Genomic DNA, 26500 nt, shown 5'->3' on the forward strand with positions numbered 1-26500 from the left:
GAGGTTTTCATAGTAACTGCGACCTGACGGTCGCAATTATAATCATTAGTATTGTTTATTTTAATTATTATTATTAAGGAACTCTAGAAATCTCAGTTGGAACTGTTACCCCAGTGACCCGATGCTGGATAAGCGGTTGAAGATGGATGGATGGATGGATGGATTATTTTAGAGTAAGCTACTTTATTTACCATTATTGTGTAGCAATAAAACACAGGCTTATAGTTTAATAAAGAGCCTAAATGCAACAATAGTATAGGCTTGTCATTCATGATGGATTGCTTTGTAGATTAGCATTATTGGACTAAATGTAAAGACGCTACGCTGCGCCAACCGTGAATTCAACACAATCTGCTGTTGAGCAGTTTAACCAATTTGCTACGTACGTCTACACAAACGGTCAGATTACAAAGATAAATTGCTTAGTGAAGGCTCACGGATGTCACCATAGGGTACGCTCCAGCAGAATGTCCCGTAATGATCGTATTATTTAAAGAGGAGCATTTTAATCCGATCGGTCGTCGTTTCCCTAAAAAGGTATTAATGTATCTAAGTGCAGTACACCTCGCAACCGATGGGGTCGCATGGCTGAAAAACAACAGAAAATGACGTCTGATCGGATTAAAATGCTGTTTATTAAACAATACGAAAGATACGGGTAATTCTGCTTGAGCGTACCATACTGTGACATCTGTGAGACTTCAGTAAGCACTTTATCTTTGAAATATGAACGTTTTTGTAGACGTACGTAGCAAATAGGTTTAACTGCTCAACACGAGGTTGAAGTGAATTTATTACGTAACGTGCGCAACACCGTGACTCGTGTCGTGCCCTATCTAAATTTGTCGGGCTAACAGTGCTAAATGTAGCATAATCAGTGTTTGTGTAACTTCAGTCAGAAGATAATCTGACGGTTCTGACAGACTTAACCTCCTCGCGTTGTGAGCTTGTAGAAGAGCAAACATAGAGTTGGGTCGCCGTTTTATTCCATGAGTAATTGTGTATAACATGCCTGCGTTAGCCTGCAGCTAGCGCTAGCTAACGTTAGCGTTAGCCGTTAGCCACACATCCAGAATAGTCCAACGGCGAGTGAACGATTGCATTCCGTGTCCTTCATGGATTTTTTTCCCCCTGGCTGTCAATGTTTTTATTGTCCAACACATGTATGATTCTCTCTGTATAATAAACATTTGGTTGCATAACACAAAGAATGATAGCCGATGTACAGCTGCAGTCTTTTCTCTCTGGCTCCCGTTTAGAGATGGGACGTTCGAGAACGAATCGAGTCTTTTGAACGGCTCTTTGAAATGAACGATGGGATCCGGTTCGCAGTAAGGAGCCGTTCCTTTCTAAATGAATAGTTGTGGGGAAAAGTAGGCAATTCCTTTACATAAGTACAAATATCAATACTGCAATCAATGTGGAAATACTCTGCCACAGTAGAAGTTTGGATTGTTAACGTACTTTTATATATATATATATATATATATATAGGGGCTGTTAAGTATGACATCATTTTGTAGGCAGAGGAGAATTTCTGCCCCCAGTTTCCGTGAATCTTTTTACTATTTTTACTATTTACACATTTTTCTTCTCTTTGTTGTTGAAAGGAAAGTGTTAGAATGATACTTTAGTCGTTATTTTTTAGTCATTGTTTTTGGAGCTGTGTGGAACACAAGCTCCCCTATACGTGGCCGTGTGTGTAGGTATGTGGGTGGGTCTGTGGGTCTGTATGTAGCCTGTATGTAGTAACCCTGGGTGACCAGAGAGGTGCTGTTGAGTCTAGCCTGCCCTGAGCATCAACTGCAACACACACACACACACACACACACACACACACACACACACACACACACACACACACACACACACACACACACACACACACACACACACAGCTCCACTTCGAACACACACACACAGCTCCACTTCGAACAGAGGTTCGATTTTTTGAAATAGCGAGGGACAGAAAATGCTCTGGGGGCAGATTCTCCTCTGCCTACAAAATGATGTCACGGCTTAAAAGCCCCTATATATACTTTTTATTGCAATGATTTCAATTCATAATTCACATTTTATGTCCATAGTTGCAATAATTTTCTTTTCTTTTTATTTATTGTTTACATCTTTTTTAAACACCACCACCACAAACACCCACCACCTACATAACACAATAAAAAAAACATGAAATAAAATAAAAATAAAATAAAGAGGCTTTTTTTGGAAAATAAAACATAAAATGGACCGCAACAAAAAGAAGAGGGGTTATGTGGGCACGTTATACTTATTTATGAATGTTAATGGGGGGCGGAACATTTGCCAAACAATAGCAGATCTACAAGCTCACAACGCGTCGCATCGCAACACGTTGTGAGCTTGTAGATCGGCTATTTTTTGGCAAAGACATTTGATAGAGAGTGAAAAAAAGACTGTATCAAGTACGCATATTTTAAGTACCTTTTACCAATTATAGAGGGTTTAAGTGATACCGGATATGCATCTCTGCAAATAAAAGGTGAATTGATCCCAGTGCATGACAGAGGACGATATCACGATAAATGAAATCTTCACAATGCGATTATCGTGAGTGTTTTTTTATCCCGATAAACGATAACATCGCGTATCGTCCCATCCCTACTAGATGTTTACTATACTGCACAATGTGCACATCCCTCTGCTGTGTAGACAGACATCTCACTAAACACAGGGTTTCAACAAACTCACACAGATATGAACAAACCTCTTCCATAACAAAACGTATTCATACAACCATGCATGCGAGCGCGTGCACGCACACACGCACACACACGCACACACATACACACACACACACACAGAGACTAATCTCTGGCTAAGCCGCATCACCCAGCTAGGTGAGAAAGCGGCCTGGTTGGCACATTCCACTGTGGTGGTATAACAGTGAGAGTAAGAGAGGGAGGGAAAGGGGGAAAGAGACAGAGAGAAAGAGAGAGAACGTATATACTGTATAGAGAATGATATACACAAATTAAGAGAACTCATTTAACTAAGCAGAGGGGAAATAATGAAGGAGGTGACAGGAACATGAGAGAGATGTGCACATTTGCATGCCAGCGTGCGTGTGTTGTTTCGAAGCCTACCACAGATTATCGTTACTAAACTAATGCTACAATAACTATAGTAACAGCATCCATCCACAGTCTCTGCGGACATAGTTAAGGTACCCTAGAGTCTGGATCTGCCTGAGGTTTCTTCCAATTAAAAGGGGGATTTTTCCTTTCCATGTGTCTTGAAACAACTTGAATTGAAAATCCACAACCAATAAAGCATCTTGCTTTAATTTCCTAACATGTCATGCATTCCCCATCCACCACTGTGGATGGGTAATGCATGACATGGCAGGAGTATGAGTTCAACCAGTATGAGTTCAATCAGTTTGATCAGTCAATAAGTCTAGCTCAACTTATTACCTGGACTAAAAAACACACTATCAAGGCCTGTAGGTAAACAGGAGCAAAGATGACACAATCAAAGCAAACATTCCCTGGTTAAACAGGAACATCAGCCATGTTCATCTACTGTAATAGCTGTACACGGTAAAGACAGTAGTGTTAATTTCATTTGAGTTAAACAAACACACAGTCAAACGAATACTAAAATCCCCACAGATTTCACTGTATAGGCCAGGGCTACAATCTTTAGTATTATCTCATAGTAGGCCTACAATGTCCGTTTTACTCGGTCACTCAATTCTACATAAAGCTGCAGACTGTTTGAAAACAGGTCTATAGCAGAACCGGCTGGGTATACTGTATGTGTATTTATATGTTATCAGCAGTCATCTTCACACACCGGAAATGGTGTGCACCTTCACAGTTGTTGTCATTTTTGTGAATCAAACAAACTCCACTGCTTTTCCTGTCCTCAAGTGGCATTTGTACGCCAGACATGTAGGTTCATTCAGGGTGGCTTCCTCGCAGGCCAAAGGCTTATTGGTAATATGAATTCAAGTATCTGTTTATAAACACCCTTCAGCTGGGCCCCCTACAGCCAATGTTATGTGTACCTTACTCCATTTTGCCTCAAGGATGGGGATAACCAAACAACAGCTAACTATTAGAGCTGTCATGATGATTGTCATACAAATAGGCTAATTAATAATTATTTCATTGGATTTTTGGTATGACTAACACGTCCAGACGTTATGACATGGTTATAGTTATGTCAAAACTATGGCAGCATAAGTGTTAATGATTTTATACTAAGTAAATAATGTGCACATAGACATGCATGAAAAAAAAAATCTAAAAGAGAAAAAGTGGATAGCAAAGCAGATGTGCTACTTTTTATGCTTTTGTGTGACGCTGTAGTATGATCAAGTAGGGCATTATATAGAGCTAAGAAATTATTGCCAGGGCGCCTGCTGGCCTAGTGGTCCAGGCGCATATCACATACTGTATAGGCTCTGTGCAACCTGACAGCATGTCGCGAGTTCAAATCCCATTCCCGATGACCTTTTCTGCGTGTCACTCCCCATCTCTTTCTCCACTATCCCCTATCAATACAGGCAGAAAAAGCCAGCAGCAACGATATTTGCTATGCATATTAACCAGTCTAGTTTCAACATCAGGCAACAAACGGTATAGAAGGTATACGCGGGACATCGTTGTCATACCCGGAAGTTATGCAGGAATGCCTACCGAGTGGCAAAAAACTACTTTCTGGCCTTGACAGCCCATCCAAATAGAAAAGTCCTATTTGATTGCATTAAAAATCCATTAAACAAAGTTAAACTCACTTTGCACTCACTTTGCCACTCGATTTACCATTCACTTTGTGCATGCGCAATTGCGCATACTCTCTATGAAAGCACTGGTCGACCACAATGTATCATTGACACTTTGTGAGAACATTCACGGGTGTGGTTTGGGACACATATCTTAAGTTACCTTTTAAACACGGTTTGCATTGACTATGGCACACAAAGTGAAAGAGAGGTTGCCCCAAAGTAGGCTACATGACACGTGCATGCGCGAAGCCTCTAAAATGGCACACCTTTAACCACTTAACTACTTAAACCCTCTACTTAGTTGACCGGATACCCAAGGGCTCCATCCTGTTGTCGCTAGATATCTTTGGCGGCAAAATAGGGACGCAAAGGTTCAACAGGTATACATCATTGTATAACGAATAGCCAACAAGCTCACATGTGACATGTGAGCTTACTCAGATTTAAAATCTGAGTAATGGGAGTAATGGGAGCCAGCAATGGGAAACAAACAGGTGAATGTAATCAAAGGTTCATTTACAGTATATGCAAGTGGACCTGTCTATGTCATCATTTTTTGAATTTCTGTGTAGTATCAACTATTATTTCCCCATTCCCCAAATCTCTTCACCGAAAATAGAACATCTACAAGCTCAACAAGAGTTACAACAAGATCTGCTATTTTTGCCAAATGTTAGCCCCAGAATTGAGAGGTTCAGATTCAGGAGGTTAAACCTGGTTTAAAAAGTGTGAATCAAAATGAGTACTGGTGTGGTTCATCCAGTCGGTGGAAAGCAGCCATATCTATGCTCCCCATGACTACTGACTTACTTGGACTTCATTCAAGCAAACATTCATTGTTAATCAACTAGGCCTTTTAAATGAGCTCAACTAGCTAGAAAACAGAAACCCCCTCGCCCCCCAAGAAAACGCTGAAGTCATGATAACATATCAAAAGGCAAGTCATAAGACAATATGCAACATCCCTGGTGTGTACATTACTCAGCCTTTCGGAAAGTCCCTCTTTAACATTATCGCTGTCTTACATTAGTATACACAGCCCTGTGTGGATAGCGTGGAATATGGGAAAGAGAGAGAGAGAGCAAATGTGAGTCTATACTGTACTTGTCGTATTTGTAAAATCTGCAAAATCCATAGTGTCAATTTAACTTTAACTAAATTATCATAATTTAAACATTTTAACACACATTTTGTATGTGGGTGCCTGGCACAAAATATGTTCTGATAGAGGTCTGTGGCTAAATACATATAAATGTGGGGGCCTTAAAAGGTTTGAGATCCACTGTTCTACTGTACTGCCCTCGGCCGGGAACTGGAACCGGCAACCTTCCTTCACAAAAGCATGTTTTGTGGCCAGACACGATGTGAAGGAAACAGATAATGAGAGAGTATCTCTGGAGGGATTGTGAGTTCCTGTCCCACTCCCTGAAGATGAACTGGACCCATAATGGTGGGAGAAGACACAGGCTCCCACGTGTCTGTGTGGTCCTCTTCCTCGAAGTGCTGTTTGACATCTGTCACTGTGTGTGTGTGTGTGTGTGTGTGTGTGTGTGTGTGTGTGTGTGTGTGTGTGTGTGTGTGTGTGTGTGTGTGTGTGTGTGTGTGCGCGTAACTAAAATATAATGACTCAGTAGGGCTCTAATTGATAGACTCCACAAAGCAGAAAACACTAAAACACTTCTGGTTTAAGAGATTGTTTGATCCCCAGGCCTCTGCGCGTGTGCGTGTGTGTCCCAAGTAGTAAGTATTGCCCTATACTCTCAAGCTTAGTAACTTAAACCAGCACCACCCCTGTGAGCCCAGGAGTTCAAGACGGTCTTAACACACATAGCTTTAGCACAGCGCAGTACTTTATTTCATGTTTTGAATGGCAAATACCGTAACAAGCGATTATGTCACAGCGCAATCATTTTATTACATGTTTTGAATGACAAACACCACAACAAATGCAAATCAAGGTTTACCCTGAAGAAGGCTGTGGGCCACTATGCATGGGTTATCCCCATATCGCACTCGGGTGGAAACCTTGTATGTCTGAAAAGCATGGGTTATCCCCATGCATAGCGTCTTTTTTAGTAGGACCAAGAGAAATGGCAATAATATCACAGCAATTTTCTTTATTATCATTATAAAAACTGGTCTGTTGTAATGATTCCCGTCCGCTCCCGTCGACTTTTCATTCCCGTCACGTCCCAATCCCCACTCCCATCCCGTGGGAATCCCACGATACCAGCGGGAATCCCTCCAAAAATGTCATCCTCTAACGCCTGCCAAAGATCAATTCCTGAATTAGATTTATATCTTCGCACTCGGGTGGAAACCTTGTATGTCCGAAAAGATAACTTTTCAAGAAGTGGGAAAAAGAACCCAAGTTAGTTGAAACTTGTCATCGGTTAATACATACTTATAAACACATCCACAGACAAATAGCAAAAATAGCAGCTCTACAAGGCTATTTTAGTGTGACACTCTTGTACAACAACGTAGACAGGGCATCAACTTACATAAAAAGCTGAAATATGGAGATAAAGGTTTTCCGCCCAACAGCGACTATATTTACAGCGGCCGGAATGAGGATCAGCATCTCTAAATCTGAGGCCATGGTTCTCAGCAGGAAACCGATGGATTGTGCAATCCAAGTAGGGAATGAGGCTTTACTCCAGGTGAAGGAGTTTAAGTATCTCGGGGTCTTGTTCACGAATGAGAGAAAGGGGAAGATGGAGAAGGAGATTCAGAGAATCGAAGCAGCAGGAGCAGTTTTGCAGTCGCTAAATCGCACTGTGGTGAAGAAAAAAAGAGTTGAGCCGGAAGGCAAAGCTCTCTGTCTACCGAGCAATCTTCGTTCCTACTCTCACCTATGGTCATGAAGTGTGGGTCATGACCGAAAGTATAAGGTCAAGATGGATGGATGGATGGAAGGTAGGAAATTAATCAAAAACATTAGTCCAGTGTTTCTACAGCAGACGGGTGCCCTCATATCTTGAGGTCAAATAAAAGGTGTTTTGGTGGGTTCTACAAAGTCCCTGCTCAACCCCTCCTCTCTCCAACACCCTTTCCTGCTTCCCTCACAGGAGGGGAAGTACACTATAATCGTTGGAGTTCATTTAAAGGGATATTCCACTTTCAACAGGGAAACAGGGGAAGGGCTTCTCTCCACATACACACACCCATCAAATTCCATTTTAACCATGATAGATTCATTAAAAACACCCATTATTTATTTTCTGGTGACTCATACTACCCTCCTAATACGTGAGCAGGCTGTGTTTTATCCATAACTTTTTTCATTTACTTTTAATAATTATTTGGGTAAATGGAAATAAATGAAATACAAAAGATTATTATTAAAAATAAATGAAAAAGGTTATGGATAAAACACGGCCTGTTCACATATTAGTAGGGTAGTATGAGTCAACAGAAAAAAATAATGGTTGTTTTTAATGAATCTATCATGGTTAAAATGAAGTTTGAAGTTACAATGGGTGTGTGTGGGGAGAGGCCCTGGGCCTGGAGGGCCTGGTAACATTTACATCAAATATCTAAATATTGAATCAAGCAAATTAAAAACTCTTCAGGGTGTTCAAAAAAGCCTGATTAGATGATTAAATTACCAAAAGTTTTTTTAAAGTGAAATATCCCTTTAACACCAAATGGAACCAAGTGGACCTATTGGTTCCATTTGTACACCACAAATGAATCAATCAATGCTGAGGACTTTGCACTCCCTCTCTCCAATCGTTTATTTACTTCTTTTGTGCCTTTGCTTTACCATATTTCCATGCCTACCATTTCTGCTTAGCTCCCTCCCTCTCCTCCCCCCCCCCCCCCCATCTCATATATGTATATCACTATTCTCTCTTGCTCCGGTGTTACTCTGCTCCAATCTCTCCTTCAGTATAATCCTGTGTTCTTTGGCTCGCCTCATTAGCTGTGGCAATAAACACACAGGGCCACAGGATACCTCCGAATTCCTCCAGAAAACTCCACAGTAAGTTCTTATTATTGTAGAGAAAACGGCTTTCTGTGTGTGTGCATGAGAAAGAGTGTGTATGAGCAATATGATTGTATATCCCCCCCTCCACACCCACACACACACACACAGCATGAACTCCTGTACACAAGATAGGTGCATGTGGGCATGCACAATCCAATCCAGATGTGTGTACCATTTAGGCAGTTCACACAGCAATTAATGTTTTTTTGTTAACTTGCGTAGGTTTACCTTTACCCCTACAGAAAGATGTACTATTCACCAGTCTAACCAGTTGGTAAAATTACTAATGACAAGCAGGGTTGTGGGTTCAAATCCAGCTCCTCGTCCTCATCTGTCAACCCTTGCCTTTATTGCCTCTAGCATCGTTCCCATCTTCATCAAACACAACAGCAACTACAATCCGCTAAAGTTGGCAGCATACTTCAAAAGATTATTTTCTTAATTGGACTAACTTGTTTTAACTAAATGCGGCAGCACTTTTACAGATAAACGTTAAGCCCCGCCCAGTGGATACTGGATACAGTGCTGGAGCTGTGATTTTAACACATGGAGCACCACTCTTTCTTTAAATCACCCCAAGACATTGAAAAAAATTGGCAAGGAGGATATTTCACCATTCCTGGCAACATGTGTGCTGGATGTGTGCCTCGCATACACATGCCTGCCTGTGTCAAGAGTCGAGTTGTGTTTTCTACACATCTATTCACATGAGGAGCAGTGCGACCCCACAGATCTAAGCGGGTACATGGGCGTGTGAAAAGCCCTTAATGTAGTGATTAATTTTCAATTCGTGGCCGGGGGGGCAGGTCGGACAGTACGGGCAATCTGACAGGCATAGCAACAATCGAGTGCCATCCCGTGAAACTGAGAAACAGAGTTGAATTGTGTTGAACTTTGTTCTTTGCAATGCATAGACACGTCTAATTCACATGAGGAGCACCGTGCGACCCCGCAGATCCAAGCGAGTGTGCAGGCGTTGTGCTGCTCCCCGCGTGTAAAGACCTAAAATCAGGCTTTAAAGAGACTTCAATTGGGAAAGACAAGACATGTCAACGGACAACGGCCTTTCACTTCTAAAGGGAGGTCAGAGTTTTCCTGCCTTTTCGCCGCCGGTTCTTCACTATACACTGCACAGCGTTTTCAGAGTATCTATGGCAACCCCCTCCAGGAGTAACTCAGATGGTGTTTTGACAAGGGAGGTGCTGGCAGCTCCCCCTCTTCTCAATAGCCTCATTATTAAGCTCTGCCTGGACTCCACTCAGCCTGCATTTCTACAACCACAAAAGACTCATAAAAACCGCTCTGACAGTGTCTGAAACCACGGCACCATGTGTGTGTGTGTGTGTGTGTGTGTGTGTGTGTGTGTGTGTGTGTGTGTGTGTGTGTGTGTGTGTGTTTGTTTGTGTGTGTGTGTGTGTGTGTGTGTGTGCGCGTGCATGTATTGTGACTCCACTGCCGCCCTCCTGACATAGAAACTTAACACAGTGGTTCGCTCTGTTGTGGTTATTTCATGTACAGTATGTATGCATGAACACACATAAATATATGTCCACATGGTGTACACACACACACACACACACACACACACACACACACACACACACACACACACACACACACACACACACACACACACACACACACACACACACACACACACACACACACACACACACACACACACACACACACACACACACATTACACAACGTGCATGCCTGCATGGACATTCAATATAATAATGTATGCAGAATCACATGCAGAAATTGTGCCCACAAACACACACACACACAGTCACACTTTGAATTTGTGTGGGGGAGGGATTGAATAAGAAGAATTGCATGAAAGCAGGGAGCAGAGCGGCTAGTAGGCAATAAAGTTGGGAGCTACGGTGTGCTCACGTTGCAGGGTTCCTGTTAAACGTTAAACGGTGTGTGTAAAAACATTCTCCCTTGTGTAGAAACTGTAAAATAAAACAGTGGCCATCTCTCAGTGGCGCTGTCTCCCTGTCTCTCACGCTCGCCTTGTCTCACTCACCCTCTTAGTCTTCCAGTGTCTCCCTCTCTCTCCTTCTTTCTCTTTCTCTCTCTAAGATAAATATCTTTTGACATGCAGTAGTTTCCATGCAGTAGTTTCAATATGCATGCCTGCCTTGCTCAACCTGTTTTCATACAAATATCAACACATGCATTCACACTCACTGACGGCTCGGTCACTCAGCCAGTCAGTAATATGGGGAGCAAAACAGAGGGGGTTAAAAAAAACAGAGAATAAATTATTTTTCTGGTCTTACACAAAGAGCCTATGTGTGCCTGTGTGGAATCATACTACTTTAGACACTGCTCATTTTGCATAGATAATTGGCGGAACAGTTCCACCCAAACCGAGAAACACAAAAACCAAGAGCATCACAATTTTTTTAATTGAAATGGATAATGAATGGCTGCTTGCCCTCGCTGCTATCAGACAGCTTAAGTGAAGTATGCATCACTGTTGCTTTTGATATAGCAGCTGTCATGGATAAAATGTCTGTATGTACTGTGAACATGTATGGCTTTTCAAAGTACTCTTAGAATAATCACTTCTGCACAATCAAATCTGCACAAAACTCAGCATGTATCCTCTCATTCGGGTAGTTTCTCTGCAGCAATTTTAGTGTGTAGCAGTTAAATTGAAACCCCTTCCAAGTACACTGCTGCGATTCTCTGTTAACAGGGGGCTCATTCATGGGACCTGTAGCATGCGTGTGAAAGATAAACCATCTTACTACTGAGAAGGTGACCCCCGATGTGGTGGATCTGTGTGTGTGTGTGTGTGTGTGTGTGTGTGTGTGTGTGTGTGTGTGTGTGTGTGTGTGTGTGTGTGTGTGTGCGCTTCTGTATTTGTGTGAAAGTTTTTCTTTTAGTCTCGCGCAGCCAGACAACTATTCCACAATCTCTGAATATATAGTCTGGATTTTGGAACAACACTTTCCGAAAGCCGAGAAAGGAAGCTGTCATCTGGTTGCCATTTCGGTTCACAGACATATATTTAAAATTATTGTTTCATTTTATTTTAGAATTTAGATTTCTGCTAAGCAGCAAGTTACAGTATAGGCTTCGATTATTTAGATTTATATTAGGAAAAATGTGTGAGATATGATAGATAATGTATGACGAAATAATTTGAAAATTGTGGGAGGCAACAGTCTGGCTCGCGAGACCACTCAAAGTGTAACACTTCCATGTCATTCAATATAATGTCACACTATATGTACAAGTTCACTCTCTTACCTGCGGTAGGTTGACTGCAGAAAAGCGCAGCATCCCTATGCAGAGCCTCAGGTCCTCGCCCGGCCAAGCTACACCACGCGCTAAGATTGGCTGCACATCTCTCCGGCTGGGTTGCCATGTCCTGTAGTGAACAACCCCCTCCCAGGCCTCGTCCGAGATGTGTCCTGACGGCAATGTTCTAACAATCGCTCTGGTCCCAGTACAAACAGACTTGGTCACCTTAGTAGTGGAATTACATAGATTATGTTAGGGTTTTATACTCTCAAGAGTTAAGTATATTTCAAAAAGCATTGTTGAATCAGTAAATGAAAGTGCCAATAAGTTAATAATAATAACGAAGGGAGTACATGAGGATAGATGGGTCAATTATTTTGTACAATCACCTTCTGGTTGTTCTTGTAAAAGCGCCTCACCAAGACGGTGGAACGCTCTTTGCGGTTCCGCACAAACTCATTGTCATCTGCAAAACACTCTCCATCATCACTGCTGCTGCTGTCATTGGCTACCCCCGTCGGTGACACTGCTGTAGCGGTTCCGAGGGATAATCGCAACCTGAAGAGATCTTCTAAGGAACATTTCTTTACTCTGGGCTTCCTGTCGAGCCTCTCCAAACTGGAGAATCCATCTCTGTGTAAGGGCCTGTGGCGTTGGCCAGTCTTTGGCCCGTCATGGTTGAGCTGGCAGCGGTTAAGAAGCGGGGAGCTGATGGGAGACGATACCAGAGAGCCTGGCTCACTGGCAGGAGAGTTTGTTGAGGCTCGCAGGCACTGGGACACCTAGGAGTAGAAGCCAAGCAGTGCCATAATGGTGTTGTTACAGTATATAGGTTGTACAACATGGCAATAATACGGCCAGGGTTAAGATTCTATGCCTTGTGGAGGTCAGTGGCTATAGCTTTAAGGGATAAAAATGTTAGCACGATACTGTACATCACTCGGCATAAAAATGTCTAGCCAAAAGCACATGTTGTATTTTATGGTGGCTGTTTTAAAATGTAAACAAATCTATGGACCAGTGGAACTATCTGATATGGCTGACTGGAACATTGAAAATGTATGCTTTAATAAATCAGTTTTAAAGGGCGGTTGTAATGTAGACCTCAACCAACTGAATAGTCAGTTCAGTATATTTACGACATTTTGTCTTTGTCTTTGCCAACGGACATTAAATAAACAATCTTACACTGTAGTGTCAGCTTTTCTGTGTCAGGCTTCAAAAAGTAACGTTTTGTTATGGCTGAGATCCCAGTCTTATTACACAGGACACCAGGCTGCATGAACGCAAAGACAATGAGGACTCAAAGCAACCACTTTCAGTAGCCTCGTTTGCTTTTAATTACCTTGTGGGAAACCAGCATGGACACGGGCAGGCTGCTGCGGCGGATGTGGTGTTGGATAGGCCTAGATGGGCCAGGTTTGGGGTTTGGGTTGGGGCTAGGGCTTGGACTGTACCTCCGGCCATGGCAACTGTTGGAGCCGGGACTGGAGATCTGGCTGGAAGAGGTGCAGGAGAGGCGGGTGCCGCCAGTTCTGTGACTGCCTGCACCCACACCCTCAGTGTGGGTTTCCAGCTGGCAATGACAGCACTTTAAACCTTTCCCAGCCGACAGAGTGACTGCGTTAGTAATTCCCTCGGTTTTCTTCCCAAAGTTCTGCTCCAGCTGAAGTTTCTCTTTCCCACTCATGAGTTTGGAGTTATAATCCAAACTGTCGACAAACGTCCCTTCCAAGCCGTCATGTGACAACTTCCTGTACGAAAGGAGGGAAGGACTGTGAGGTCTACTGTGTCGTTTGGACTGAGATGCCTCCTCGGACTGTTGTCGTAATTCCTGGCTGTGATGCATGCTGGGATGTTTATGTCCCGGGTAGGGTTTGGGTTCAGTGGATACAGGTAATGTTCCCTGAGTCAGGACTACAGATTCAGTCCCTGTGTCAAGGTCTTCAGTGGCCATTGCATCAACCACATCCCTGCTGCATTACCTCACCTTGCTAGAGCTTCAGTTCAAAGTGTATATAAGATTGGTTAAATTAACAGAGAAAGCTATTACAATAAATCATGTTGAAAATATCTTATCATAATGAATCCAATCCATCATTAATTATCATCAAATCAAATAGACAATATTGATCATTGAATGTCATCTATAGTATTGAGATCAAAATACTCACATAAGAGAAATGTCAGGTCATGATATCGATGCAGACCTTCTTGATTTGCATCCAGTGCACCATGGGAGTGTCACGTGGCAATTAACACCTTGCGTTCCCAAAACTGTGACTTTTCCAATGACCAGCCAACAGGAATGGATACAATGTTCTGTGTGCGTGCATGTGTTGCGGAAACAGAAGCTTATTGAGATGACACTGTGGACGTGTGTGTGTGTGTGTGTGTGTGTGTGTGTGCGTGCGTGCGTGCGTGCGTGCGTGCGTGCGTGCGTGCGTGCGATTGTTGTTAAGTGTCACTGATGACTTGTCTTGCTTCTGTTCAGTGTCGCTGGCATATTTGACTTGTTGAGAGTTCCTGGGGGAGAAAGGGAGAGAGAGAGAGAGAGAGAGAGAGATTAATTTCAAAGTGTAGTTTAATGCTTTGGAAACACTCCTGCTGTACACACAAATGTTGTCATTGAAGCAATATTCAGCTGAGAAAAAGCAAGAATAGGTTGAACTTCAGGCAGGAAGGTGGGTGTACAATACACACAGTAATAAACAGTTGGGTCTGTCAGGTCAGGTGAAATTGATCCCCAAACGGTCAGCTTTAAAGGAATTAAGGAAGCAACGTTTTAACTAGTCAGAGCAAATTCCCAGTCAGCACAAACCATCCCGAGTCACCTGCGACACACACGCCAAGTTGATTGGTGGGACGGTGCCCAGGTCATTCCCGGGACTGCCACACAGACACACGGTCACGGTTTCTGGAATTTATATATAGATTTAGAAACTATACATCATGTTTTGGACAGGTTTTTTTTTAGAGTAGCCTCAATCACTAGGGATAGAGAATCCTGTACTGAGTCATGTGACAGAATATCTGCTAGTGCTACATACACAAAAGGATTTTACTGTAATGACAAGAACTGGAGACTGGGTAGTGACTCACCCAAAGAAAAACTGTAAGACTCAAGACTTGCTAGTAGCCTTTCATGAATAAGATACACACAGTCTACAGACATTACATACTAATTGTGTGGGTCTGGTAATATGGCGGTGGTCAGTCATGCAGAAAGCCAAGGAGATGGTGGCCAAAGTATCATAATTAGAGTGACCGCAGCCCTAAATTCCCTATCCAAACGCGTGGGCCATAGTTGGAATGTGGGATCGCTGCATAGAAGTAGGGCCAGCCTCAGAAGATTAGTGTGTGTACTGTACAGTATGTGTGTGTGTGTTGTATTGTGGGGGGTAGCCTGAGTTAAGTGATTCTAGGTCAATTCAAGGATCTTAAACCAAACTCAACCTCGCACACACTCACGGCCAAGACAATATTATGCTACAGTACATCAGATAAGCTTATTGGCTTTTATTTGGCTTCCCAGCTAGCTGTTTTGTTTTGGGGGGGGGCACATGGTATCGCTTTGTTTATCTTTTTACTTATGCTGATGGAAAATGGATCTGCATCTAAATCTATTAAAAAAAAGAAAAAAAAAACATCTAGAAAAGAGTGATGATTTGATTACTTTTTCATAACATCTCCGCTGCTCCGCAACTCAATATAAAGAACGTTTAGAAAGAAAGGGGAACGGTATCCTTGTGATGTGGCGTTTCATTAAAAACATTTGGAAGAACAAAGAAGAAAGGCTTTAGTAATCATGGGGGATGGGTTTACCTTGAACAAAACCCTTGCCTTCTGACCTTCTGAAAATCCCTTGTTACTTTTCCCGTTGATTGCACATGCTGTTCTATCTACTAATACAAAGTTCAAGTTGTGGGGGGCAGAGTGGACTGGACAAGCTGCGGTAAGCGCCACATTATCACCCCAAATATGGACATGCCCGAAATCAGCAATAATCGGTACATCACATACCATATAAGGATATACCTGTGGATGTGTGTGCCAACAACACTGTGCCAATATATGGAGATCCCTGTCATCAGTCGAAATCAACATTCTTGGCAATGGTTTTATGGCATTTCCATTTATGGAGAACGAGTTTGCGCCCAAGAGAAAATCAGCGCAGGGCTCGATCAGCAAGATGCAGACACAAAGACGCAGAAATACGCCCAGCTGTGCCCCTCCCCTCCAAAAACATTGCAAGATTTTACTCCTAAAAAATCCAATGGTGGACGAGGATGAAGCTGATAATGATGTCAATCTGTTTAGCTACAAAATCAACCAATATTTAGAAGGGATGATGTTGGAAGAGAGAGACAGAAAAAGACACAGAGACATGGAGAGGACATGGGGAGAGGGAGGGAGAGAGAGACTAACAACCCAATGATGGGTACAGAAACCTGAACCAGATCAATGCCTCGCGACGCATTCTCAACAAAATAAACCCGTAACGGTAACACAGAACAAGCTGATAACATCCCTTTTTTTATCCCACGATTTTTGTAACCCATTTTTTTCACCCAGTGTCAATTGCCTAAAGTAATCCTGGGCGCTACACTCCCTCTGGGGAGAGCAATGGACTGACCTCATGCTTCCTTCTATGCACGAGGAGTCCAAGCCGCTTCTTTTCAGCTGACAGGGAGGAGTTTACCCGGTTGGACGTAGCACGTGGAAGGAACGCGTTATTCCAACCAGTTCCTTTCCCCTCCATCAGGTGCCCCGTCTGGCCAGGGGGAGGCAGTATAGAGACCAGGATTACTGCATGTTTTTGTGAGGGTACCCCAGGACACAGGGAGAACATGTAAACTCCACACAGAAAGGCCCTTTTGCAAACCCCACGTAGGGTATGGGCACTGATGACACGGAGAAGAGAACACGCCCACAGCATCCCCAGCGGGAATCGAACCCAGGACCTTCTAGCTGTGAGGCGAACACAACATGTTTTCGGCTTGTGTTTAAATAATGATGGGTGAATAACTGACACTCTAACCTAAAACAAACATGTGTACTTTATCTCAAGTAGGACTACTGGTTCTAAGCGGTTCCAAAATACACAATAAGCTTCATTATGCAATTGCAAAATACATCTGTGGACTAAAACTAAAACAGTTGTGAGCAGCTTGAATTTATCAGGACAGTTGAGTAAGAGTTTGACCTAATTACGCTCTCATGAATTATTTATACTTTGCAGAATAACCATGTTGTATGAAAAAGAAAATCTCTCAGTCTCTCCCTCTGTAATTTACTTACTCAATTCTGTTTGAACACTAAACTACAATCCCACAATCCCTGTCACTTCTAACCCCACACTTTGCCTGGTGAGAGTGACAACCACATCTCCTCCGATACAAATGCCCGAACTGCGTTTTTTCACCTGAAAGTGTGCGTTTCTTCGGGAGTACATACCGCCCGCGGAGGAACAGTCTATAGCTCCATTTATACTTAATGAATAATGAACTGTATGTATGAACCTAAAAGCTGTCTACACTACAGTACATATGCTCAGCTGCATTTGTTTGGTGCGTCGTCTGTGCATGTCTCCTGAACAGCTTATGGATTTACAACAGTGAATCCACAGTGACGATAGGAAATTGTGGGGGCAGTAGTGATCTTCTGCAAAACAGAAACAGCAAAGAAGGTAGAAGGTAGAAGTGGAACATGGCACATTGAATAATGATTGAATAATGATTGCCACAACCTCATTCCCAGTTTTATCTCTGTCTTATGGGGAGATACATCCTGGAAAAGAACTGCTGGAATTAATACAGTTAGAGCCAGAGTATATTGAGAGTTTGAGACTATATCCTTCCCCTCAACACCTGGACGCACAAACAATGATAACTTTTCAACTGTTGACATGTATAAAATAGCCCTTAGACATGACTCAAGCTCTCTTGCAAAGCCCTATAGAGCCTATTGTCGTTGAGAACTCATGTGAAGCAGGTCAACTGGGGCTAAACGGCAAGAAAGAAGCTCCTGCCAACATGAATCATAGTCAACCAACAGGCCTGACCAGGTGCCACAGATTCTTGTTTTTAAAATCATAACATGGTAGAGCAGGTGACTCTCACACTGCCAATGTATTACACATGACACGATACTAATGATACACTCCCTAGGACTAGTGTGATACTGTTGTCAGTTATGACAGCAATGCACTGAATGCAGTCCCCCCTCTCAAACATAGACTCACTTAGGTCTCTTAAAGTAAATCTCCAAACCTTGCGCCTGCTGGGGTGCCCACTGGCCTGGTGGTCAAGGCGCATACCACATACTAGGCTATGATGCCTGCTGGTGTCGCCGGTTCGATTCCCGATCCGGACGACCTTTGCCACATGTCATTCCCCATCTCTCTCCCCATTTCCTGTCAGTCTACTATCCTATCAAATAAAGGCATAATAAGCCCAAAAAATAATAAAAAATCTTAAAAAAAAAAAAAAAAAAACCTTGCGCCTGCTACCATGCATGACAGAGGGCTAACAGGACTGTCTGCAAAGGTTGCACTCTCTGACTCTCTGACCCTGGTCTTAAAAACAAGTGGACTAGTAGGTCCCCATGGCTAAATCTCAAGCTATGTTCAATACACACAGACAGACAAACAGAGAAAACCAGGTCAGGTCACACACAGTGACAAGTGCACTGACCAAGAAAACACCCAATTACTTCTACTTGGCCTGCTGTGTTACAATACAATATCTAGCACATGGATTTTGTTTACACAGCATCATCTTGTCCTTTACAAACTATATACAAAAGATAAGTTATAAAAGGCCATGGTAGTGCTGCTCCCCCCATATAGCCATGCAGCTGTGATTTGTTAAGTTTCATTAAAAGATAGTGTTTGTAAATCCAATGCTCCATATTCTGCCAGTCTCATTTTGAGAGAGAGAGAGAACATGACATGACATGAGGGCTAGGCAATTATTCTGCTGCTTTGGTATCAGCCTAACAAGTTTAATTACTTCCATTTTTCTTGAAAGATACAGTCATCTGACTGACAGTTACAGTACAAAACACAGCAGCTTGATCAACAACACTATTAGGCTTACCAGTCATGAAAATGTTAAACAGTGAATATTGTACGTTATGTTACCGATCAATCAGCAATGGATCGGATCGGGCCGATCAAAGCGTGATCGGCGATAATCGGTGGTTAGATAAAAAGGTAAATTCACCGATCCGATCCGATCGGTGCATCCGATCAACCAGCCGTTCAGTATGCCCACTTGAGGCCATTTTGGGGTATTGATTTCCACAGTGCTGAAGGAATAATTAGTTACTGCTATGATAATAAATACATAGTAATGCTGGTAAATAACTATAAGGCAAATATATAAATGAATTCATGAGTGAACTAGAAGCAGTGCTCTTCCGAGCACAGGTCTCCACCAGGCCACACAAATCGGCCTGTTATAGCGCCACCATGAGGCTGATTTAAAAAATGTGGGGCAGAGGTTCTGAATTAGCATCCAGGGAGTGTGTGTGCTCAGTTTGGCAGCGATCGGGCCAACGGCGCCGGAGATTAGCTGGTAACAACCAGGCCACACAAATCGGCCTGTTATAGCGCCACCATGAGGCTGATTTGAAAAATGTGGGGCAGAGGTTCTAGATTGGCATCCAGGGAGTGTGTGTGCTCAGTTTGGCAGCGATCGGGCCAACGGCGACTGAGACGCACGGACGCACGCACGCACGGACGGACGGACGGACGGACGGACGGACGGACGGAGGGGAAAACATACTCTCCCTCAGCCTTCGGCTGGTGGAGACAATTAATTAATTAAAGTTAAAACATTAACATTTAAAAAATATAAATAATATATAAATAATAACTTGATCGGATCGGTGATTGATCGGTATCGGGTGATCAAACTTTTGTGATCGGTGCTCGGTGATCGGTTCCAAAAAACCTGATCGGACCATCCCTAGTTATTAGGCTAAAAAAATGTAAAAGTTATGGCTCCGTTTCCCCTAATGACTCAACCCCATAGACAGATCAACTATTTTATCAATTGAATCAAAACATGAATCATATTGTTCGTTTCGTTCTCGCAGCGAGTTACAATGTCTTAACCTTACGTCATTTGACAAATTTCCGAAAGCCTTCTTATGATTTAACCACAAGGCTGTTGCAGTGAGTGCAGCAGTGCACGCTCCCAAAAAGTCATAAATCAAACTCAACCAAATTGATTGTGATGCCGCTCAACCATAACTGCTTACGGTAAATGTTGTTCATTTATGGATGTCCTCTGGATGCATTTTCTCACTGATGAGTATCATCTGTGTCGCAACTTTGTGTAAGATTGACAAAACAATTTAATAAAAAGGTCTGAAATTAAGTATCTATACACCAATTAACAACTTGAACCCTTAGGCTTACATTTAATTGTCATTATAAGCAGATGACGTTGTCTAAAATGTCCAAAAATGATCCAAGCAAATTCAATAAAATATTTTTAAGTAGTGAAAACAGCAATTCTACAAGCTTGATCGGCTATTTTCACTATTCGTCCCACAACAAGGTATATTATAGGTTTTAAGTGGTTAGAAAGTGACACCACTCTTTGTAAAATGGACACACACACACACACACACACACACACACACACACACACACACACACACACACACACACACACACACACACACACACACACACACACACACACACACACACACACACACACACACACACACACACACACACACACACACACACACACACACACACACACACACACACACACACACGTCAGAGGTTTCCTTGATATTGATTGATATTGATATTCTGAATGATAAATCTCAGGTAGAAATTATATGGAACTAGCCCTTACCCGTTCAAAGATATGAGCTCCGAAATGATGTGCAGTGGGTGGGTTATGGGATGTGCACTGTGCACACAGTATATGAGGGATGGAAAGTAACTTTAACTGGTGCTTGCATGATAATATGTAGGAGCATCAATGTAAGAAATACCCGTTTCGTTTAATGGCTACAGAGATACTGTGTACCGATCTGCATGATTTTTGGACAAAATCTGTAACAGGGCCAGACAACCGACCGACCCCCCCCCCGCCCGCCTGCACACGCACACACACACACAAAATGATGTTCTAAAACTATTGCTGTGAGGTGGGGAACATAGAGCGGGGAACATAGAACCTGGGGAACATAGGGTGGACCCCCTCTGAAGTGAGCTCCTTGAATTACTGTATACTGTACCATAATGCAAAAGCCAGGGTTAAACACTGCACTGTCGTCAGTGTGCCATCTAATAAGGCAGAGTGAGGGAGGACTGACTTTAAAAATTAACTGCAAGGTAACGTGTCCGTGAGATCTGAAATTTTTCGGCACTGTGATTAAACTAGAACATGATGATGGAGTGAAGTTCGAAGCTCAGGGGTGATCTCACTACCTCTGATTCTTCCCTTGGAGATACTGGATATAACCAAGATCAGATGTGTTTAGCTCTTCATTTGTGTGTGTGCGGCTGTGCGCACTGTGCAGTCTGTGCAAGCTCTGTGCAAGCTCAAGCTCACATCCTAACTATTTGATAATGGACAAAGCACTGACCTGACATCATTCGGGTGTAACTGTCTGTCTGTGTAAACATGATATTGTCTGTCTGTGTAAAAAAAATGATATTCAATATGTGTATCACTCTGTGTGCGTCATAAAGAAAGAAGTATCATTAGGTTGTTAACTTTTAGGATCTCATTGCTGTTGGGTACGTTCAGTGTACCATTATGGTTTTATTGTAATTGTGGTTCCAACCCAGAGAGACCGTTTTCCCTCCCTTGTGTCCTGAGCTGAAAAGGTTTTAAACCGCCTGTCCAAGATCATTATTTGTCCCTTCACTGCTCTGACATAAAAGCCTTTTTTCCCCCCAATGTCCATTCACAATGGATTACTTCACAACTCATCCAAACGATGACTCACAGCCTGGTATGTGATTAGGTCCGACCTCACATGGGGCGCAAAGCACCAAAGCTGAGATCAGTGAGTCAGGGGTACAACAATAGCGTACCCTACAATAAGGTAGACTGGTAGAGTCTACATTTTAAAAACGTATTCAAGTTGATAAACTAAACAAAATACTTTTTGATTGCTGTTTGTTTTGTTGTCGTTTGTTTCCATTAGGCTACTTAATGTCAGGAATTACTTTAACCAATGTAGATACTGTATTGTCCCTAGTATTCTAGTGTATGAACATTCTGCAAAAATAGATCTACAAGCTCACAACACTTGAGAGCTTGTAGCTTGTATAGAGCTCTAGTATAGAGCCCTAGGGGACCTGAGGTAAGAATAAGGTTTAAGTAGTTGCGCTGAAATCAAGAGCTCAAGTGTAGAATGGCAGACTGAAGGACACATGAAAAACTGCAAGCTGGAATAAAGCATGGCTTGTCCACTTAAAGGCCCGCTGACACACCCCGAAATTATAATAGTATGAATATGATACAGTAGGTCACGTGGTTTCTCTGAAAACGCTCTGAAATAGTCTGAAACTCATGTCACAGTGTAATCTGCCCCTCGCTCCCCAACAACAGCTGACCAGTACAGTAAGTAGTCTAAGTACAGTCAATTAATTTGATTGGCTTATAATTGCGCATTCTCACAATGATATCATAAACATATTAACTAATATTTTAAGATTACTTTTTAAAGTGACAGTACCCCTTTAGATGACAGTCCTACTTTAAGTAATAATTCATACTCTGTCTAATTGTGTCTTTCTCCTTCTACAAGAATAGTATTGGGGGGGGGGGGGGGGTCAGAGAAGAAAAGAGACATGCTTTAGGTTCTCAACCTGTGGGTCTGGGGCCCACTGGAGGGCCATGATGATATTGCAAGTGTGCCACCAAATAATTGGAAAAACACTAATATTTTAATGTATATAAAACATTATAACCAATAAAAAAGAACTTGAAAGTATACCACGTTAGTTCCTTTGATCAAAGGTGGAGTACAATCGACTGACTGATCCTTAAAATAAACATGCTCTAAAAATGTACGTGGCTGGCCCGTGCGACTGTACATTAGGCTACAATGTAGCCTGCCTGACAGCGCATTGCGGGTTCGACTATCGAGTCCCATTCTCGACAAGCTTTGACGCATGTCTCTCCCCATCTCTCTCCCCCTGTTTCCTGTCTGTCTCTAGCAACTGTGAAACTATAAATAAAGGCCAAAGAGCCCCAAATATCTTTAAGAGAAAACGCACATAGTGGCTGCCGTGTTAAGTGGTCAGATGGATGGGCTGCGAACGCTTTCAAGATATTCAAGTGGGCCATCATCCACAAAAGTTTGAGAACCACTGCTTTAGAGAATAAAACAAGAAGAAAATTCATGTTACACGAACACTAGAGTGACATTCCTTCAACTGGTCTAACAGAGCCAAATGAAACACCTACGTAAAGAGAAACATGCAATAAAAACATCCTTACATAATAAATCATTTTCAACCACACATGGAACACGCAGATGAAGAGAAATAGTGTTTGGGGTTTCTAAGCACTTTTGGGAAATATAGATTACAGTATGTGGTGCATGCTGCTAACTATGAAAAGCAAAGGACTATAAGCAGGGTGGCCCTATACTAACTTTATTGTGATGGCAAAAGCACTTTCAAACTGTGGAATGGCATGTCACTGCTCACAACCAGTTCACTTGATAAATATCCAATTCCACTTAAAGGAGCTATAGTAAACTTTTTCTTGAAAAACGGATGCTAAAATAAAAATAATGTTTCGAAAATATTTTTCTTTATATTTCTTTCTTTTCAAAAATGACCACAAAAAGCGTAAAATAATGATAAAATAATCATTTTGGCCGTTGTCACGCTGACTTTGTTTACATCCCTCTTCTATCCTTTTATATGGATTCCATATAAAAGAATAGAAGAGGGATGTAAACAAAGTCAGCCTGACAACGACCAAAATGAAAAAGTTGACTATAGCTCCTTTAGGTTACAGCTGAATTTGAACACTGACAACCACTGTAACAAAGCGAAAGGCTGGTTAGAAAAAGTGAGAGAGAGAAAGTGCTGCAAAACAGAACAGACTTTTCATGCGAGAGACCTGGAGAACATATGGCTTTGATTAGACAGCAGGGTGATGCGAGACGCCAATGGAAACTGCAGAGAGGCTATGTGTGTGTGTGTGTGTGTGTGTGTGTGTGTGTGTGTGTGTGTGTGTGTGTGTGTGTGTGTGTGTGTGTGTGTGTGTGTGTGTGTGTGTGTGTGTGTGTGGGGTGTAATAACAGGGAGAGAGAGAGAGAGAGAGCTGACTCAAGAGGGGTGACTGTATATATGCAGGCTCAGATGATCATAAGTGTGAAGGTCGGTGTGCATGTGTTTATGTTGGGAAACAACACATGGGGGCTGAATCTAGATTCAGAGGAGCCATGACTGTATTTATTTGTGGTTTGTGGATCTTATGTCCCTTTGATGAACTACCCTGTCATGGCAAATTCTAAGTTTTACCTTGACATAACACACAAAAAGCATATAGCACATTCTGTGAACAAATGCTGAATGCAAATTGAATGCAAACTCATTTTCAACATGCAAATAAATGTCTGTGTTTAGCCTCAATTTAACCAGGGGCAGTTTGCTAAGCACACAGTACAAGTACATCATGTGTTTGTTTGGTTTTTTTCTTCAGAAACGCCCTGCCCTGAATTCCTGTCAGTATAACACCTTCAAATCACTTGTAGAAAAAAAGGCCGGTGTAACCACAACATTCTCCTGTCCGCAACCAAGAGGTTGACAGTCTGCCTACTTGCTCAAAGGCATCTGTGGTCGTTCTCCAGCACTCCTTTCCCTACTTTCCAAAACTCTTGAACCAGTTGTTTTTAACCATCTCTCTCTCTCTCTCTCTTCATCCCTCACATTACTACTCTGATCTGGCAGTTTCTGAGTCGCTCTGGAGGATAAGAGCGTCTGCTAAATGCCTACATTGTAAATTGTGATCTGAATGGCAGCTGGACAGAGGTACATTAAAGAGCTGAGAAGAGTATTCACTTTTTCCAGTATTCCTTAATGAACATCAATGGAGCACATCCAACTTGTAAATCTTAACGATGGGTTATATTACATTGCGATATACTATTGCATGTGTGTCCCCCCCCCCCCCCCACTGCAGTGGGACAACTCAAATTCAATGTGTCTGTAAATTCAATGTCAGTAGTAGTAGAGCATCTCTAGGCTAGAAATTATTGCAAGGTGTAAAATGTCTCTCTTTGCCACCCAGACAAACTGTTAAACAAATACATTCTTGGGGTTCTCATCCTCACTGACTGTAGAACAGCACAGCAGTTCTCAAAGTGGGGTCCAGGGAACCTCAGGGTTCCTAGTTGAGGGACCCTACTACATGACAGGTCACCAACTCTGAATTCTGTAGAAAAGACACCCAAATGTGAACATTCAAAAGGTTGAAGTTCACGTTCACAATGAATGCGCCTGCATGTGTAACTTAGCTACCTCATGTTGTGTTGTATATGTCATAGTATATTAGAGAAACAGCACATTCGAGACGCGGAGCACTCGTGGTGCGGCACGGGGCGGAGCAAGCGGTCGCCACACCAACGTACTCCAGGCGGTGCGCCGCTCTATTGTCCACGACACTGCGAGCGGCTACCGAAGCCCCCCTGTATCCACGAAGCCCAAACGAGTTACGAGGCCCCCCTGGGTCCACGAAGCCCCAAGCGGCGCGAAGGCCAGCGGACCTTGGTCCTGCTCTTCGCCCCCGAGCGCCGCAGGCGCGAGTGGCCGCGAAGCCGTGGTGAATGCAATCGTTATATTTATGCCCAGGCCGTAAGGCCTGGGCAAGCGCACGTTAAACGCCCTGTCCAAGTGACTACAATGGAGCTAATGGCTAGGCTAGGCTAGGCTAGGCTAGGCTAGGCTAGTAAATAAAGAGTAAACACTTCCGGTCTGCGGCGAGTTCAAAGCGTGACGTAACTCTCTTATCCAGTGGCTGACGTCGCCATCTGGTGGTGATTAGTGTGTGGTGAACGTCAAAACGAGTGCTCCTTGACAACTTTTACTGGTTTCTTGAACATACTGTAACATATACACTAATATACAGTCAACTCAATACACCCCCCTCCCCCCCTCCTCTCCTTCATACACACACAAGCACTTGACCGTGCCAGCCTGGCAAAGTGCTTTTCGAGTGGTTCTAAAACTTTTGAAGGACCCCAAGATTGACACTTATTAGCCCATTCGTGGACCCCCATTTGAGGAGATATACCAAAAGAGACGATTCTAAACCATTTTACAATGCTAAGATTCTCAACCATTTTAATTTCAAGGACCCCCAGTTTAACATGCATTAAAAGCCCATTTAATGGCATTTCTATCTCTGGGACTCCAATTTATACTGTAAAATCAAAGTTAATTTAATTCTTAGAGTGCACAAATGTCAC

The 26500-nt window shown here is 42.7% G+C and overlaps 1 protein-coding gene across 2 annotated transcripts in view; it reads right to left on the reverse strand.

Moving 5' to 3' along the window:
* Positions 1-26500, reverse strand: part of plce1 (phospholipase C, epsilon 1) — a 142347-nt gene that overhangs the window by 115228 nt on the left and 619 nt on the right. For both annotated transcript variants that reach the window (XR_013962992.1, XM_080747797.1), the window contains exons 2-5: positions 14203-14554; positions 13374-14028; positions 12418-12810; positions 12035-12253 (exon numbers count right to left, since the gene is read on the reverse strand). Coding sequence is in view for 1 of the 2 variants with exons in the window: in XM_080747797.1 (XP_080603923.1) it covers positions 12035-12253; positions 12418-12810; positions 13374-13985 (1224 nt within the window). In the remaining variant the exon portion in view is untranslated. The remainder of the gene's footprint in view (positions 1-12034; positions 12254-12417; positions 12811-13373; positions 14029-14202; positions 14555-26500) is intronic.

This window comes from Nannobrachium achirus, assembly GCF_963921795.1.
Source record: "Nannobrachium achirus genome assembly, chromosome: 18".
NCBI lineage: Eukaryota > Metazoa > Chordata > Actinopteri > Myctophiformes > Myctophidae > Nannobrachium > Nannobrachium achirus.